The 17,587-nt window shown below is 33.1% G+C and overlaps 1 protein-coding gene across 3 annotated transcripts in view; it reads left to right on the plus strand.

Annotated features, from left to right (window-relative positions):
* Positions 1 to 17,587, plus strand: part of LOC143223689 (transforming acidic coiled-coil-containing protein 3-like) — a 39,407-nt gene that overhangs the window by 13,604 nt on the left and 8,216 nt on the right. For 2 of the 3 annotated variants that reach the window (XM_076451991.1, XM_076451992.1), the window contains exons 3-9: positions 404 to 456; positions 762 to 837; positions 1,089 to 1,134; positions 3,865 to 4,006; positions 5,507 to 5,548; positions 10,001 to 10,176; positions 16,152 to 16,263. In XM_076451991.1, the coding sequence (XP_076308106.1) occupies positions 404 to 456; positions 762 to 837; positions 1,089 to 1,134; positions 3,865 to 4,006; positions 5,507 to 5,548; positions 10,001 to 10,176; positions 16,152 to 16,263 (647 nt within the window). The remainder of the gene's footprint in view (positions 1 to 403; positions 457 to 761; positions 838 to 1,088; positions 1,135 to 3,864; positions 4,007 to 5,506; positions 5,549 to 10,000; positions 10,177 to 16,151; positions 16,264 to 17,587) is intronic. The other variant, XM_076451993.1, reaches the window with a different exon arrangement.

Genomic DNA, 17,587 nt, shown 5'->3' on the forward strand with positions numbered 1-17,587 from the left:
TTGAAGTGATAACTGAACAATCAGTTTGGAGAGAGTTAGCAGCACTAGGAGGATATGTTGCACTCCTATTGGAGAAGGATTGTCATTAGTTGATTTTCATGCTACAGCTTAGCAATAGCATGTGTAAACTTGTGAGTTTAGGCAGGAGCCTCAATGCTAATGAGAAGCAAAAAATTGTGCTTATAGATGGCAGCACAAAATTGGATAAAACTAATATGTTAACAGAGGTAAATATGGATCAGAAATACATTTTCAGTGTTGGAAAATCTTAGCTTTTCTTCTTAATAGAATGTGATTTTTGTAAGAATTTCTGAGTTAAATATATTCTCAGTTACTTTTATGTAGTAAATTATTATTAATAAATGTAAGATAGTAATTTATGTTTGTGTGACATTTATTTCAGTTTTCAAAGATCCTGCAACCTTTGAGTTCCTTCAGAAAGCAGGGAATAGCAAAGTATGTGTTTTATATTATCATGCTTATACAAGTATTCTTTCTGTTTACTTGTGGTAACAACTTGGTTTCATTAGATATAACTGTATAGCTTCAAAGTACTGAAATATAGAATATCTGTTAACATATTTACGTCATCAGTTTTTTGACTGATGTACATCTAGTTATATTTAAATATAGATGTTTATCCTTGATTTACATAATAAAATATTAGAGACATTGTTTATTTGTTTTTAATTTCACTAATTTGTTGGTGGTGTCTATTGAAATGAACTATTGGATTATGAATGTGGTAATTTTAATTTTAGGTTTTGCAAGAATCATCTCTAGGAAGACTTTCTCTTTATGTCAAGTTTGACCCTTTATTAAGAGGTGATATTTCTGGTTAGTATTTTTCACACTGTGTAAAAGTGAGGAAATTATTTTTCCCTTTATAGTAATTTTTATATTTTACTCTAAAGATGAAGACAGTGTGTTTTGTATTATTCTTTTAGTTCATGTAAAGCTATATAAAAAATTTAGCAAAAAAATAAAACAGAACTGTTTTCTAGGTGTAAGAGTTAAAGTGTTTATTCTTAAGTTGTTTATCTAATAACTTTAACTACATTTAATATAAATTATCTTGTTTTATCAAGTCCAAAAGCAGAGACAAAGCAGTCATCCTGAACCTCTGAAAGAAGGGTAAGGGTTCATTCACTCTCTTTTTATGCATATAAACATAAACTGTTATGTAAAAAGTGTTAAACTGCTTGAAATATGTCTTTGTATAAATAGTGATGACATATCCTTTTTCATAAATTTGGTGTAAATCTACAATGTGTTTAGAATATTAACTGTCTGAAAAGATTTTCTAAACTAAGTTCATTATTAGTATTATTTATGCTTTGATTTCTCTATATTCTTATTATTTCTTATATATTGCATCACATTATCATATTCTTTATTTCTCACTATTTTTTGCCATTTTTTTATTTTAATCTTTATAATTAATATTGGTTAACATTTCTTATAGCTGTTATCATGCTTATGTCTTTTATGTATGGTACACACCTCCTTGATACAATCCAAACCTGACACCAACAACTCTAGGTTATGACTGACTTGATCTCAAGGATAAGTTCAGTTTATGATGCTGACATCTGTACCTGTATACATCATTACACTCATCAAACATAACCCTTTCCTTTCATGAAGAAGAACAGATTCAAAATCTACTCAATATTTTGGGTCTTGTTTGAAAAGCCATTAATTGTTACATGTAAAAGTTTTGTAATTGTTTAAAAATGTTTAATGGAAGAAATTAGCACAAACAAGAATGATGATAAAACACAGTAAGATCTTAAACTTAAAATGAAGCTTCTTTTTTCATAATATTTCACTTGTTAATGCAAGACTAAGAATGTGACCTGACAATCAAAATACCAAACTACACGAGTGAGTTACAATATCTAGGTTATTTATTAACTGTGAGGAGTAAATATATTTTTCAATAAACAATTTTAAATTTTCTATTATTGTATATATTTAAAAAAAAACACTTTCCCTGTTTCAACTATTGTCTTTTGTTCAAGTGTACCGACTGCTTGGTTGTTGTTTCAACTGCCTAGACAGAAATAAGGTTAAAGTTCAAATTTTATCAAGCTGTTTGTTTCTTTAACATAAAATTGTCACATAAGTGAAGTTTCAGGATGCTATTAGTATAATATTCAAATATTTATGTTAAAATTACACATTTTGTAATCAAAAGATACACATCTCTGGTAAAAATTACTATGAATAACACATTGTCTTCTACTTTTAATAACTTTATTGCATCATATCATCTTTATTATGTGTTATGTTTTCCAGAAGAGAAAAGAACTGCTAAAGCTTTAGGAATTTTAAAGTGTTAAGAGAATTTAGTTAAAATGTTTTAGTATTATACACGTGATATGCTGAAACATGGGATTTTGAGATCATTATGTTACATTTTGATTGCACATCACTGAATGTCTCTTTGTTATTTCTTTGAACTATTTTCTCATTTGACTATATGAAAGGATAAAGGTTTATACAAAACTAATACAAGGCAAAAAAGCTTCTTAAAAGAACCAACTTTCAAGAATTGCTACAAAAAATAAAAGCAGAAATAGACCAACATTTCATAAATGTTCTCAATATGTATTTTACTAGTTTATGAAGTTCTTAGAGGTACATTATTGCTAATAATAGTTAGCTTAACTTCTAATAAAAGTTTCACATGTACATTTGTTTTAGTACTGGTTATTTTAATTTCTAAAAAAGGACTTAGGTATACATTACTCCTAGTACTGGTTAACTTCTAACAAATGATTGAGGCTTTAGGTTACATTACTGCTAATTCTGCTTAGCTTCACTTCTAATAAAGGCTTTAGGTGTACGTTACTGTTAGTACTGGTTAATTTGACTTCTAATAAAGGCTTTAGGTATAAATTACTGCTAGTACTGGTTAACTTGACTTCTAATAAAGGCTTTAGGTATAAATTACTGCTAGTACTGCTTAGCTTGATTTCTAATAAAGGCTTCAGATGTACATTACTGCTGATACTAGTGACAGTTGCTTTTAATTAAGTTTATAGGTGGTCATGAGCAGTTTCTTATATTTAATGTTCTTTATTTATGCTGCTGCTACAGAAACTTGAGGTGTGGCATGACAGGGCTGTTGAAAATTCACAGATTTCTCTGTAAGAAGACAAATTTCACTTTGAATATAATTATAATAAAGGTACTTAAAAATATATACCAGTAATTCATTTGTTGACTCCTACCTATTGTTGTACAATGTATACAGTCTGCATTCCTGTGCATGTACATACATAAACTGAGTTTTATATTATAAGAATATAAAATTATGTTACATATGTACATATTGTATCAAAAAAACAAAAACAGTAAATGAAAACTGGTTAATGGTGTTAAACTCTGTTAACATTGTGGGCTTGTTTAAGAACACTTTTGAAAAGTACATTAAAAAGATTAAAATGATATTTTAGTTTAATCTTTAAAGCCATTTTCTTTAATTACTGCTCAGAGTAAAACTGAGTACTCTATATTTAATTATAATGGCCAGTCCCTATAGTTTATCACTTCTACATTAGGAACAGCTAGTGAAAATAGCCATACGATAGCTTTTTGTGAAATTCAACAAATAAATAAACAATTCTAAACATACAGTGTGTTGAACACAAGTTGTCATAGCTGAATAATAAATCATTTTATACATATGTTAGTAAGGAGAGAAATAGGAAAAATAGTTTTGTTTCAAGTGGTCTTAAAACAACAGTTCTTACTTAAGTAAACATTGAAAAATTCCTGTTACTCCATTCAATTATTGCATGGGTATGATTATGCTGTATTGTTAACAGTGGTTTTCTATTTACCACTGTATTACAGACTAGATGAAAAATTTCTACAGACTACCACAAATGACACTAATACAAACCCAGACTCAGTCATGACACAACATGATGGAAAACAGGAGCTTTCCTATGATTTAAACAAGCTCATAGACCTCAGTTCCTCTCCCAAGCTAAAGGTAAGCTTATCAGAAAACTAGTTTGTTTTGATTATAAGTAAAAAGATTGGGAGATCAAAAATACAGATAAAGTCTCAATACCAAAAAAAAGTTTTTCCCAGGGTTTTAAGGCAGTCAGAGGGCAAATATATGAACCAATGTTTGTAATTTTGGGTAATTCAGTAGATTGTTTGTTCATTAAGCACGAAGCTACACAATGGGCTACCTGTGCTCTACCCACCATGAGTATTGAAACCAAGTTTCTAGTCAACAGTTAGTGAACAGGTGTCTTAGAATTGAAAAGTTGATAATGTTACCATCGATGGGAAATTATAGGCTATTTTCTCCTGTAATGGGAAAAGGTCTACAGAGTCTAATGATGATAATAAAAGCTATATAGAATCAATCAATGAAATATGAAGGAGCCAACATGAATCCACTAGAGGGAAATTTTAACTTATTTGGATGACAGAAAGGTATGGGTTTACTGCACTTAGATTACAAAAGGCTTTAGATGAGATGACATGTGGAAGATTAGCTAAGAGAATAACATCATGGAAAGACAACATACTTGGATTTAAGATTGGCTAAGCGAAAATGTATTATGAAGTTCAGTCACACTGAATCAATGTAGAGAGAAGAAATAGCATGAACTTTGTGTACTTATATTTTTGAAGAAGTTTATGATAATTTGCCCAATTAAAGATTAGGTTAAAATAAGACTAGTACATCAAATTGTAGGATGGTTGGCTGGGATAAAGCAAAAGGTTGTTGTTCACGGAGAAAATTCAAACTAGACCCTTGTTACTTGTGAAGTATCCTGGAAGTCAGAACTTGGACTTTTTCGTACTTACAATAATGACAGGGGCATGTTTATGTTTATTGTTGAATTAATTAACTCAGGTAGCAACTTTGATATTTGTCTTTGCTGTGGAACTAATCAGCATAAGTGACAACTCTGATGTTTTGAAAATAAGTTGACAACCAACAATTTATAAGCATGAAAAAAGTTCTTATTGATGGTGGAACATACTACATGCTTCAACAGGACATTCTTCATACCTGAAGAAGACAGACCAATGTTCTGTAGAAACATGTAGTATGTTCAACCATCAATAAAATTCATACTTGTACCTACAACTTGTTGATGTTTGCTATCCTTTTATTATTGTAATAGTATAATATGTTTCTTTACTCAAGTAACTTTGATGTTTATGTTTTTTGTTGAAGACATCACCTCAGGTAACAACTTTGATGTTTACATTTGTTGTTTAACTAATCATTTCAGATAGCAACTTTGATGTTTATATTTATTTGTAAATGCCCAGTGAAAATCCAAGAAAGACACAATTTAATATTTCATTGTAAATCTCAGACTAATAAAGAAAAGAAAGTTTGAAAGGAATAATCACTCCCATTTGTGTGTTCACAGTCATGCTCTGGAGTGGAATATGAACAGGTCCATAGTTAACCACCATCTTAACTATAGACTACATGTAAATCACCTTTTTTGTCTTTCAGCTAGAACAACGAAGGTCAGCCAGTTTATCCCCCAAGAATCAGGTATGAAATTTAATGTATATTTGTTTAGTACATTTATTGTACACTGACAGTATTTGTGTAACATCTTTTGTCAGTATTTTTGTACCTTAAGTAAACTGGTTGAAAGGAATGAAATTTGATGGAGGAAAGCGAGTTGATTAACACAAAATACAGTGAAATTTTGCTATCCAGCCTCATCATACCAAGTACACATTGTGTTTTTATCTTTGTGATAAATAAAGATTGTGTTCATTTCATGTGGGACATAAACTGATTTCCTTAGGGTATTAGGTAGCTCTTTAGAATGGAAATAACTGCATTTAGGCAAACAGTTGAACCTGAGAATACCACAAATGCCATGCCTGAACCCAAGCAAGATGCCATAGGTCTAAGTATTATCTTATCAAATGGAATTCAATTTATTTAGAACTTTTGGTGTCATTATTAGGTGTTTCATAAATAAAGCAGTTACTTCCAAGTGGACTTGCCTCCACTTATGCAAAAGCTATCTTGATTGTTATCTATCTGCCCTCTAAGCTTTGCTAAAATAATTTTCTGTAATCAATACACCAGTCCTTATGCAACACCATTTTTGTTCCATTTCTGAACATGCATACATCAAGCACAATACTGTTGGTGGAAAGTATTCAATCATCCTTTCTTGAATAGCATGGCACAGTTTAGACATGTTTAATTTTTCCAATTGTGACTGGCCTGGCATGGCCAAGCATGTAAGGCGTGCGACTCGTAATCCGAGGGTCGCGGGTTCGAGCCCGCGTCGCACTAAACATGCTCTCTCTCCCAGCCATGGGGGCGTATAATGTGACGGTCAATGCCACTATTCGTTGGTAAAAGAGTAGCCCAAGAGTTGGCAGTGGGTTGTGATGACTAGCTGCTTTCCCTCTAGTCTTACACTGCTAAATTAGGGATGGCTAGCACAGATAGCCCTTGAGTAGCTTTGTGTGAAATTCCCAAACAAACAAACAAACCAATTGTGACTACAGAGTGTTCAGCAGTTTCTAATTTTCATGTTTGATTTCATTTGTTTCCACAAATTTGCATTCTAACTTTTCTCATTCCAATAATCTATGCATTTTAGTATGAATTTTGGAGTTCATGTGTTGGACAATGATATTACCACAACCAGTAACAATGCATATGGCAAGACTTCCCAATGCACGTGGTCAGTCTTATCTGTTAAGGAAGTACATGTCTTAGTTCACAGGGAGTTATCTACTTATTATCCTTAGGAAGAGGACACTCATTGGGTTGCTACTTTGGTCTCTCATTTTGACCCAAGGAAGAAATTCTCATGAACCATAACAGAAGGAACCAGAACCTAATGCAGGGTGTTGGTGGTGATGGAATATTTACACCTCTCCACTGTGGTCACTTATGTCATTGAGCCAGGGGTGTACTAATTCCTGGACTCTATACTATCAGATCTGTCTCTTTTCTGAGCCACAATGTGGTCTTCAGTTGCCTTTTCCTTGGCTCCTTCCATTTGATGGAGGTGTTTGATTATCTCCCAACAAGATCGTCATCATTAAACGTTTCCTCATTCCACAGATGTGTCTACTCTCTGTCTTCACATGCAGCTTGTCTTGTTTATTGTCTTAACCTAGGGTTTCACTCCTTCCATCCTGATCCACGAGACCTTCTTCCATGTCCATTGCCCACTAGTGTCAATATACCTCCAACTTTGGTTTCTTTACTGCGGTCTCTCTCATTCCTTCCCTGTTCTTCACCTGGTAGTTTATCAAAGGCTTGTCCACTACTTCTCCGTTCTGATCTCAAACAGCCTTGTCTATCTCCTTCTATTTATCCTGGGTTTTGTCTTCTCTGTCCCTTCCTTCCTTTACTTTGCTTTGCCTATTGGGATCCCAGTGTGGTCCTTTATGCCCTGTCCCATTCCACATTTCAATCTTTGTTTTAATGTTCCATCTAATTTTCTTCCTTCATGACCTAATTCCTTCTCCTTCTTGCATATGGTTATCATTCTTATGCCATTTATGTTATCCATATTCTTACCATTCCTTCTATGCCATCCACTGTCCTCATTTTGATACTTCATCCACAGGGCCTCTGCTGCCAGTGAAAGTGTTCTTACTTTCACACATACTTCCTTGCCTTCCATCCAAATCCAGATAGGCATCAATGCCTTTTTTTTAAGGTGTGCTCCCCAGTGGAACAGCAGTATGTCTGCAAACTGGGGTTTTAATACCTGTGGTGAGCAGACCACAGAAAGTCCATTGTGTAGCTTTATGCTTAATTACAAACCAAAACAAATTATTTAGGTGTGGCACATTCTATTTTCTTTCAGGGTTTGCAGTCTCCAGTGTTCTGTAGCATGTTACTCTCACTGGTTAAGCTTATCAGCTCATCTGGCTGGCTTATTCAGATTTGTCCGTGGCAGATTGCCATTTATACAATGTCTCTTTGCACCCAATTCATCACTTTACTATATATTTTGCGAGTTACTTTTGTCATCCTTTGTGGGAGATTGTTTGGCTGGAATTTGAACTACACCCAATTCACTTATTATCTGATATGTATGGCTGTGTCTACATCTGGTGAATATCATCTTTCTCCCATGGTGATTCTACACAAATTTATTTGCCTTTATCTGGGGTATGTCTTATTGCTTCCTTTCATACATGTTTTATTTTTAACTTCCCTAATCATAGCCTGGAGGAACATCATGTAGAAAACAGTGTAATGGGTACTGCACATTTCCCTATTTTGAAAAGCAGTTCAGAAACCGAAGGATTAGCAGGGATGGGCAAAAACCTTGTGGTGGATGTTGATGGCTGGTCAGGTATGCTTTTTTGCAAACATTCACTAACTGAAATAAGTATATAATTCTCATGGTTAAGATGGGGATTTCTGTAAGATAACTGGATGCTGTATTAGAAACCATTAAAACTATATCTTTGGTAGACTATCACTCATGGATTTCATGAGTAAAGCAGAAGGAGGTTTCTGCTAATCCTTTGGTTCCTGATCTGCTTTTCAAAATAGGGAAATGTGCAGTACCCATTGCACTGTCCTCTGTGTGATGTTCCTCCAGGCTTTCCACTCTGTTTTTACCTTCCTTTTTCTTATAGTAGAGAATGGGAGTCCCTACCATTTTCAGTTCCCAGTTGCTGGGGTGGTGGACTATGGAGGCTGAGTGTCATTATATGTTATAATACTTACCTTTGTTTATACACTAAGTGTGAAGAGGCCAAAGCTTGTTTCCTACTTGTGCAGACCACACTCAATAAAAACAATGATCATATAATCTTTTTGGCCAACCTATATTAAATCCTCTTTATAATTCCAGGCTCAGGATGGCAACAGTTGCATGCAGTAGATACCTCTCGTGTTAATTCTAGTAAGAGAAGATTATTTTCTGTTTCTACAGTTACATTTGAAAGACTTTGTCTGCTTCATAACACCTGGAAAGGGATGTCTGGAGTCTGTTCCTATTGTTGTGTGAATGCTCCTTGTCCTTCACATAAGTTCGGATAAAATGTGTCTCTGCCCTGCATTCATGGTTCAGTAAGTTATGATTTTGCTCATAATATCAGTTACAACTCTCCTTGATCTTGTGGTTGAGTAGAAGCAATGCCAAGACTTGTAATACTGGATTAAGTTTATCACACTTCTTGCTTCTGTGGAGGTTTTGGGAGTTTGTCTGGTTATGGCTGTTGATAACTTCCTCTTTGTAATTCTGGTTGCTTGATGTATGACACTGTTTACTTCCAGTTGAGGTTGTTGGGCATTGTTCATACGCTACACATGGTTTAACCATTTGTTCTTATTAATTCATTTTTCTTTTGTTGCTTCAACTTGCACCTTATTAACACTGTACAATAGTGCAAGCTCTGTCTTTTCTGCAAATTTTGTGTTTCTGTCTTCATTCTTGGACAAAGAGTATATCTGTTCCAGAAGTAATGTGGTACCCCACAGCTGTGCGTCATTTTCATCCTCAGATGCACCCAAACATGCTAGGTGGTCACTTTCTGTTATTTGTGCACTTACATCAGCCCTCCACATTGCAATGTGGAATTCCAGCTTTTGTGTGAGGGAAGGTAATTCAGTTTCAGAATTTAACATTTTCTTGCACTAAGAATGTTTTTCTGATAAGGCATTTGCATTCTCTCACACTCTTTTCACCCCTTTTTCTCGACTGAAACTTGTATCAATTCTCTAAACTAAGGATTGAGTGGATATGGCAGAGGGGGTTTAGCTGTGCCATTGTAGGTAGCACAGTGCTATTGGCAAAGAAATAGTAGTCACATGATATGTACATGTTCAGAAATGGTATGAAACTGTTGGGACGTAAAGACTGGTGCACTCATCGCTAAACATTATTTTATCAATGCTTATAGGGCAGAAAATTGCTTTTCTGTGATAAAAAAAAAGATAAGTGCCTATTGTAAATAAATACTTAGTGTAAGAAATTGTTAACTTTTGTTTCTTAAACAGAAAACCTTCAGCGAAGAGGAGGTCAATCAAGCTCTTAAAATGCAAGAGCTCTTATATCAAGAGAAACTTATCAAAAAGGATAAACAGTGGAATGAACAGTTGAAAACTATGGAAAAAAAGAAGCAAATTTTGGAAAAACAAGTTGCATCTTTGAAAGATTTATTAGCTGTGAACAGGTAATTTATGTTTTCAGTAATTATTAAGGAAAGTCTATAAATTTATGAAGCATAGAATAGGAAGTTAACACACACAGTAAAACACTAAACAATTCTAGATTTGTTTCGATCAATGGATCAGAGTTTATTGGGAATAAACAAGTTTATAGCAAAATAATGTTTAGGGACAACAAGTTAGCTGTTGATCCACCTTGGCTGCTCCATCCTCCAAACTAAAACTATAAAAAAATCTTAAAACCAGCTCTTATCATTTATATAACTATCAAGCTTTCTCTTAAGCTTTCTTAAATTTATTGTCTTCACAACTTCTGAAGGCAATCCACTCCACAGCCAACTATCTTGTTAGAAAAACAAAACTGTCTTAGCTGAATATGACTTCTACCTTGCCAAAATTTACTTTTGTGACTCTTAGTCCTACTGTTTTCATTACTGAGTGTGAAATAAAAAATGGTGCATCAACACTATCAGTTCTCTTTCCAGTCTTAAACACCTCAACCAGATACTCTTTAACTTCTTTTTTCAAGAAATTTACAGATTTTAAGTTCTTCTCATATGACAAACAGTCCATCACAGGCACCATTCATCTAACCCTTTCCTGAAACATTTCCAACAATTCAATGTCCTTTCTAAGGTAAAGACCCCAAGACTGGACACAATACCCCAAATGTAGTCTAACCAGTAACCTGTACAATAAAACTATAACCTTTTTAGACTTGTATTCACTATTTCTGTAGATATAACCTAAAATGCTTGAATGACTTAAGAGAGTGAAAGCCCATTACACTAAGATCCCTTTTTTTCATGACACTGTATAATTATTATAACCCACATGAATTATTTTGAACTTATTGTAGTTTAAACTCATCTAAGATTTTATAGGGGCCAGGTTCTTTTCAGTAAGTGTCTGTGACTTGTCCATGGTAAATTTGAACAATAAACAAACAACATACAATCCACTTGTTTTAAAGTGATATATGTACTCAAAACAAGTTAAGTGTATATATAAAAATTCTTTACACTGTAGGATATCAGTTATATCTAAAACTGCATATAATTCTCTTTTCTTGTCAAAAGTCTACACAGACTAGTTCAGTTACTTCAGAATCCAACTGACAAGATGTATTATTTTTATCTACTCTGTTTCATACTATAAAATCTGTTACATTCATTTATGCTAGCTCATGGGCTACCATACTTGTATTCAGAACTTCAAGTAATTATCTATGTTTTGTCCAAGTCTACACAGATGATTTAATTACTTTAAAACTCCCTTTGATAAGACACATCATTCTCCTTATCTCTGTTAAACTTTGAAATTCACTTTAACATATTACCTGATATGGCTAAACTAACAATCATGCAGCTTAACTTCACTTTCACCAGCTTAACATTTTCTGACTTGCGTTCACTCGATTGCATATATATTGTCCAACTGAGGCCTAGAACTTTCTACAAACTATGAAACACTATGATGTAACAATACCCACTTAAGACAATAAGAAAAAGCAGAAACTTTGAGTAATGTTACATAGTTTACAACAGTTGAGCCATGCAAACAATGTATAACTCCTACCAAGTTATGAAAAAAAATTTCTTATAACTATTGCCTTTAAAATAATTAACTGTTAACATTCTTCTTATGAAAACTAAATAATCATTAAATATTAGATTACTAAATAAACTAAATTATTATGCTAAAAAATCTTGAACATCCAACACCATCTGCTGTTTTTGCTCAACTAAATCCTTTTGCAAAGCATAGAATCCTATTCACAGTTAGCAACGCCCAAGACCTTACAATACCATCAGCAAAAGTAAGCAATTTATTGAACATTCCTTCTTGAGTGTCTTTGATGTATATCAAAACAAGGAAAAGTACTAAAACTGTGTCCTGAGGTACTGTACTTGTGACATTAATGCAACTTGACTGAACTCCATTTATAACAACTTAATGAACTTGTTAACATGTGTTCTACTTTACCAGATTATATTGTAGATATAATAAAAAGTAAACAAACTGCAAGTAAGTTTTCCCTTTTCTCAAATAACATTTCAGCTTCTAACTTTGTTTACCATCCATTCTAAAAATACAAATATGAAACGCATCACCAAAATAAACACCACCTCTGTATATTAGCAAAGATGAGTGTATAAATCAATGTGATGTCTTTCACATTGCTACAGTAAATCCAGCTATAGCAGGCTAATAATAATAGTTATTTTATATTAGACTCCTTCCATAGATCATAAACGTAAGTTTTTTGTTATAATGTGGTGTTATATGAAGAAGTGTGAAGCATATATAAGGAGTTGAATTGAAATGAATTCCTTTACTTATATCTCACCACGTTCCCATTAACCTATTTTTATAAATAGAACTGTGGTTATTGCTTACAGATTTAACTTTATAATTTACCAGTCATTTAAACCTAAAACAACCACTACTCACACCATTTGAATGTTACTCACACAGTTAGAGATACACACCTGTTATGTGATCCCATTTAAAAGGAATTTTGTTGCACGAAAATGAATTGATTTGTGACAAATACAGTTCAAGTCCACCCTACCCTAATCATCTGCACATGGTTCAAACTAAATATGATGGGGAAAGTATTATGTACACTATATACGCTCTGAAGCAAAACTGAAGTAAAAAAGGAACACAAAGGGGTTCACACAGTTTCATGTTCAGTGATTTTGATTGAAAAATACAATTTACTGTTACATTTACAATTATAGGTAACAACAAATATCTTGTTTGTTGTGTATAATGGTATAAAAAATGTCTTGGTTGTTGTGTGTAATGGTATAACAAAATGAATAATTTGGGTATCCATGCTAGATATACACTATATGAACATAAAGAAAAAATATGCATTTTGCATTGTTAGACTCAACCACTTATTTGAGTAGAGCTTCAAAAGATGAAAATAACAAAAGGGAAAATAAAAATGCACATTTTCCCTATTAAATGCTAAAAAAGTTAACACTATGAAATTAGCCTAAATGCTAGCTGGTCAAAAGTTTAAGACCATACTGGAACAAAGTGTTAATCGGTAAACACATACTGAAATTTAGTCATTTGTGTTCAAGCATTTGCCTTGTCAACATCTCCCACTGACATCTCTTGTGTTACATTGGGTAAAAACATAGCAAAGGCTAAAAAGTTGACAGAGTTTGAACGTGGCAGAATTGTCGAACTGCAAAAGCAAGGTCTCTCTCAACATGCCATCGCTGGTGAGATTTGACGTTAGTAAAGCTGCTGTTGCAAATTTCTTAAAAGACCCTGAGGGATACAGAACAAGAATTTCAAGTGGTCGGCCCAAGAAATTTTCGCTGGCGTTGAGCAGGATGATTCAACGGGTTGTCCGGCAAGACACCAGCCAATCGTCAAACCAGATTAAGGTTCTTATGGATGCAGAATGCAGCTCAAGTACAATAAGATGGGATCTACGAGAGAAAGGCTTTAAAAACTTTAAACATCTAGGAAGGTCATGCCTCCTTCCACACCATGAAACAGCTTAGTTAAACTTTGCTAAGAAGCACCAAACATGGGACGTAGAAAAGTGTGCAAAGGTTTTGTTCTCTGATGAGAAAAAATTTAACCTGGATGGTCCAGATGGCTTCCAACATTACTGGCATGATAGGGATATCCCACCAGAGACATTTTCTATGCGACACAGTGGAGGAGGTACCATCATGATCTGTGGTGCTTTCTCCTTCCATGGAACAATGGAGCTTCAGGTTATACAGGAGTGTCAAACAGCAGCTGGCTATATTGGCATGTTGGAGAGAGCATCCTTACGGACTGAAGGCCCTCGCCTGTGTGGAAATGACTGGATCTTTCAGGAGGACAACACTGCAATCCACAATGCCCAAAGGACAAAGAACATTTTCATGGCAAATAACTGATCTTCCTGAAGCCATCTTCACTGCTTGGAATAACATTCCAGCCAGCCTTCTGCAAACGCTTATATTGACCATGCCAAAGCAAATGTTTGAAGTTATTCGCAATGACGGCCGAGCAGCTCATTACTGAGACCTCTTGTTGGGCATTTCCTACCCTGTTTAGGACTTCTTTTTGGTATGGTCTTAAACTTTTGACCAGCTAGTATTTAGGTTAATTTCATAGTGTTCAATTTTCCTCATTAAATGATAAACAAAGGTTTCTATTTTTATTTTCCCTTTTCTTATTTTCATCTTTTGAAACTCTACTCAAATAAGTGGTTGAGTCTAACAATGCAAAATGCATATTTTTTTTTTATGTTCATTGGCCTTAAGATTGTGGCCAGCAGTGTATGCATAAAGCATATCACGTGCTTAAAAAAAACTAATTTTATTACAAGCTCAAAATGGATATATCCTAAATATCTTTTGATACCCTGAGTTTGGGGTATGATCAAATGAAGTTTTATACTTCCCACATTGATTTTGTACTCTAATGTTTTTATTTAGTCAAAAATATGTAATTATTGTTTTGAAAATAAACAACCATAATGGAAAACACGTGATTATGGTGACATGTTATTGAGGGTATTTTTATGTATGAAAAAGTAATGCAACAATCAGCTAATAACAAATTTTCAAAACATAAATATCACAATAGAGGCTTAAGTCATAGTAACGATTTTTGTGTTTTTGCTATTGCTTTGAAATGAAATTTATCTGCTGGCAACATACTAGTTTTAACACTCTACCATAGTTTTAACACTCTACCATAGTTTTAACACTCTACCATAGTTTTAACACTCTACCATAGTTTTAACACTCTACCATAGTTTTAACACTCTACCATAGTTTTAACACTCTGTATTTCAATGGTTTTACTGGAAAAACTTAATATAAACTCAAAATATTATATATGTTTCAAAAGTTCTGTCCATCATCTATCATTTATAAATCATTATATGTTTATGTTATACTCAGAGAAATTTTGCCCCAAATCAGCGGTAACATCAAGGACACTTAAGAAAGCCTGACCATTATTTATGTATATAATATTCATATTTTCATTAGAAACTCAACTTAAAAAGAAGACACATGTGTTTGTCATAGTAACTGTAGTACAAAAATGTATGAATTTTTATACCTTGCACTTGACACTTCCAGTTTCCCAACCCTTGCCCAATAAACCATAATGTGTGAATTGAACAGGATTAGTTCTAAATATATGTATGTAAAAAAATACCTGTGGTACTCAGATTTCATAACCCTTGTTCAATAACTCGCACGTGCTGTAATTACAACAGTATTAAATGTATAAATGTACAAAAAACAAATTGCAACTTGCTTTAAACACCAACCACTTGTAAAAGACCAGCATCCCCTGTAAAAATCAAGGTTTCCCATACTTATGGAGGGACTCTGAAACATCTTACTTGAGCCATTATGATTGTGGCTTTGGAAATCTTCCTCTTACTAAACATAAATTTGAATAGTGGACCAAAGGATGAAGAAATGGGTTGGTCATGAGGTGTGTACATTTGTACCACATGTAGCTTACAGTCCATTACCCAAACTAGGGTAAAGCATGTTTAAGGTAACATACAAATATACATCGTTCAAGTATCTACTTTAGAAAAGTTGCATCTTGAACAGTGAGAGGAAAGGTGGTTAGGTCCTATGTATAAAATAATTAAAAGAGGCATAATATTGTTTACAGATTTAGAAATGTGAGATCTAGCAACAAAATAATTTATTTACTCATCTTAATATAATTTATAAAGTCTGTTTAGAATGTACTAATTTTAAGTTTTTGGTTTTTCTTCACATTTTGAGTATGTCTTTTGTAATTGAATTTTGAACATATTTATATAATAGTTGTCTCACTCTTGACATTATAATTTTTTTCTATCTATGTAATTTATACTTACTACTATGGTAGAATTTTTAATGTGGTAGTTGTTGTATTTTGTATATTACATATTAATTTTATGATGTAAATTGGTGAATGTTTGGTTCTATAATGATAGAGCAGTGACATCAGGGTTAGTGACGATGGTGAACAATTTTCTACACCAAAAGGAAAATGAGCGTATTGAATTAGGTGCATCAAATCAAGATCTGACAGAAGAAAGAGATCAGGTTTGTTTTTTCCTGAGAAACAAAGAGTGTAACTTCTGTGTAATACAAGGCTTCACTATGTTTGAATTATAATGCTTAAAATTTATTATATTTGCATTAAAAAGATTTTGACTATTGTGTAAGAATATACTACTTCAGTGGACTTGTATCTGAAAATTACAGGTGGTTTATTAAAAATTAATTAATGCAAATTTTAATAAAATCTGTTTCTTGGAAGCACTGTGTACAAAACAGAATTATTTGGTTTATTTTTGCATTTGATGCTTAAGAGTAACCAGCATAATTCTTATCCTGAATGCATTAGATGTTAAGAATTTAAAATTCATGGTAACCTACATATTTCTTATCCTGCAAATTCTATAAACAGAGGATTTATCTGGTAACATGTTGCTTGTTACCCTGTATCATTTAAGAATAAAGGATGTTCCAGAATTATATCTCCAAACATAATCAGTTGTAGTTTATGTGCGATTTACAACTCACTCACTTGTAAAATAAAAATTCCATCAATTCTAATTTCTCTTGCGTGATATAGTACCACCACTTGTGCTTGTAAAAAGGTTCCTGATACTATCATTAGGATATAGTTTTACCCTTTGTACAATGGTGGTGGTGAATGTGCACATTTTGCAACATTTCAAAGGATACCATTCAACAAAGTAATACATATTTGATGTCAGAGCTACCAGCTATTAATTTTACCATATATTACTTATTTAATAACCGTTTGTGGTGAAGGAGAGTAAATATCATAATATATATGAAATGCTGGAAAGATTGTGTGTACACATTTCAGTGATACTAGAGGCTATAAATATGTAACATTCAAACTTTACAGTGGATAAAAGGAATTTTATTCTTAATTTAAATATCACTTTGCACAGTAACTTGTCAGTTTAAGGTGGGTAGATATCTTTATTTCACAGACATATGAGTACAAAGATTTTGTAGTGAATCTGTTTGTTTTGGTGTTTCTGTGCACTTTCAACTGAATTGAATTTTCTTATTTGAAATCTGTGACATTTTGTGTATGTACATGTAATAAATTCCAATGTACTAGCCTCATGAACATTTAGTTAATAGTTCAATAATAATAAGTTTTTGTTCTATAATCTCATCAAGTGAGACGATGTTGATGGTAATGCATTGTTGAACATGTCTCAAAGTATAAAGTTTTCACTGGTAATGTGTTGTTGTATGTCTTTAAAAGTGAGTATTTTGTCACGGTAATAAGTTCTTAAATGTCTCTTAAAAGTAAGAACTTTATCGTGGTAATGTGTTGTTCAATATCTCTAAAAGTAAGAACTTTGTCGTGGTAATGTGT

This window comes from Tachypleus tridentatus, chromosome 8, assembly GCF_004210375.1.
Source record: "Tachypleus tridentatus isolate NWPU-2018 chromosome 8, ASM421037v1, whole genome shotgun sequence".
In the NCBI taxonomy this organism is placed as follows: Eukaryota; Metazoa; Arthropoda; class Merostomata; order Xiphosura; family Limulidae; genus Tachypleus; species Tachypleus tridentatus.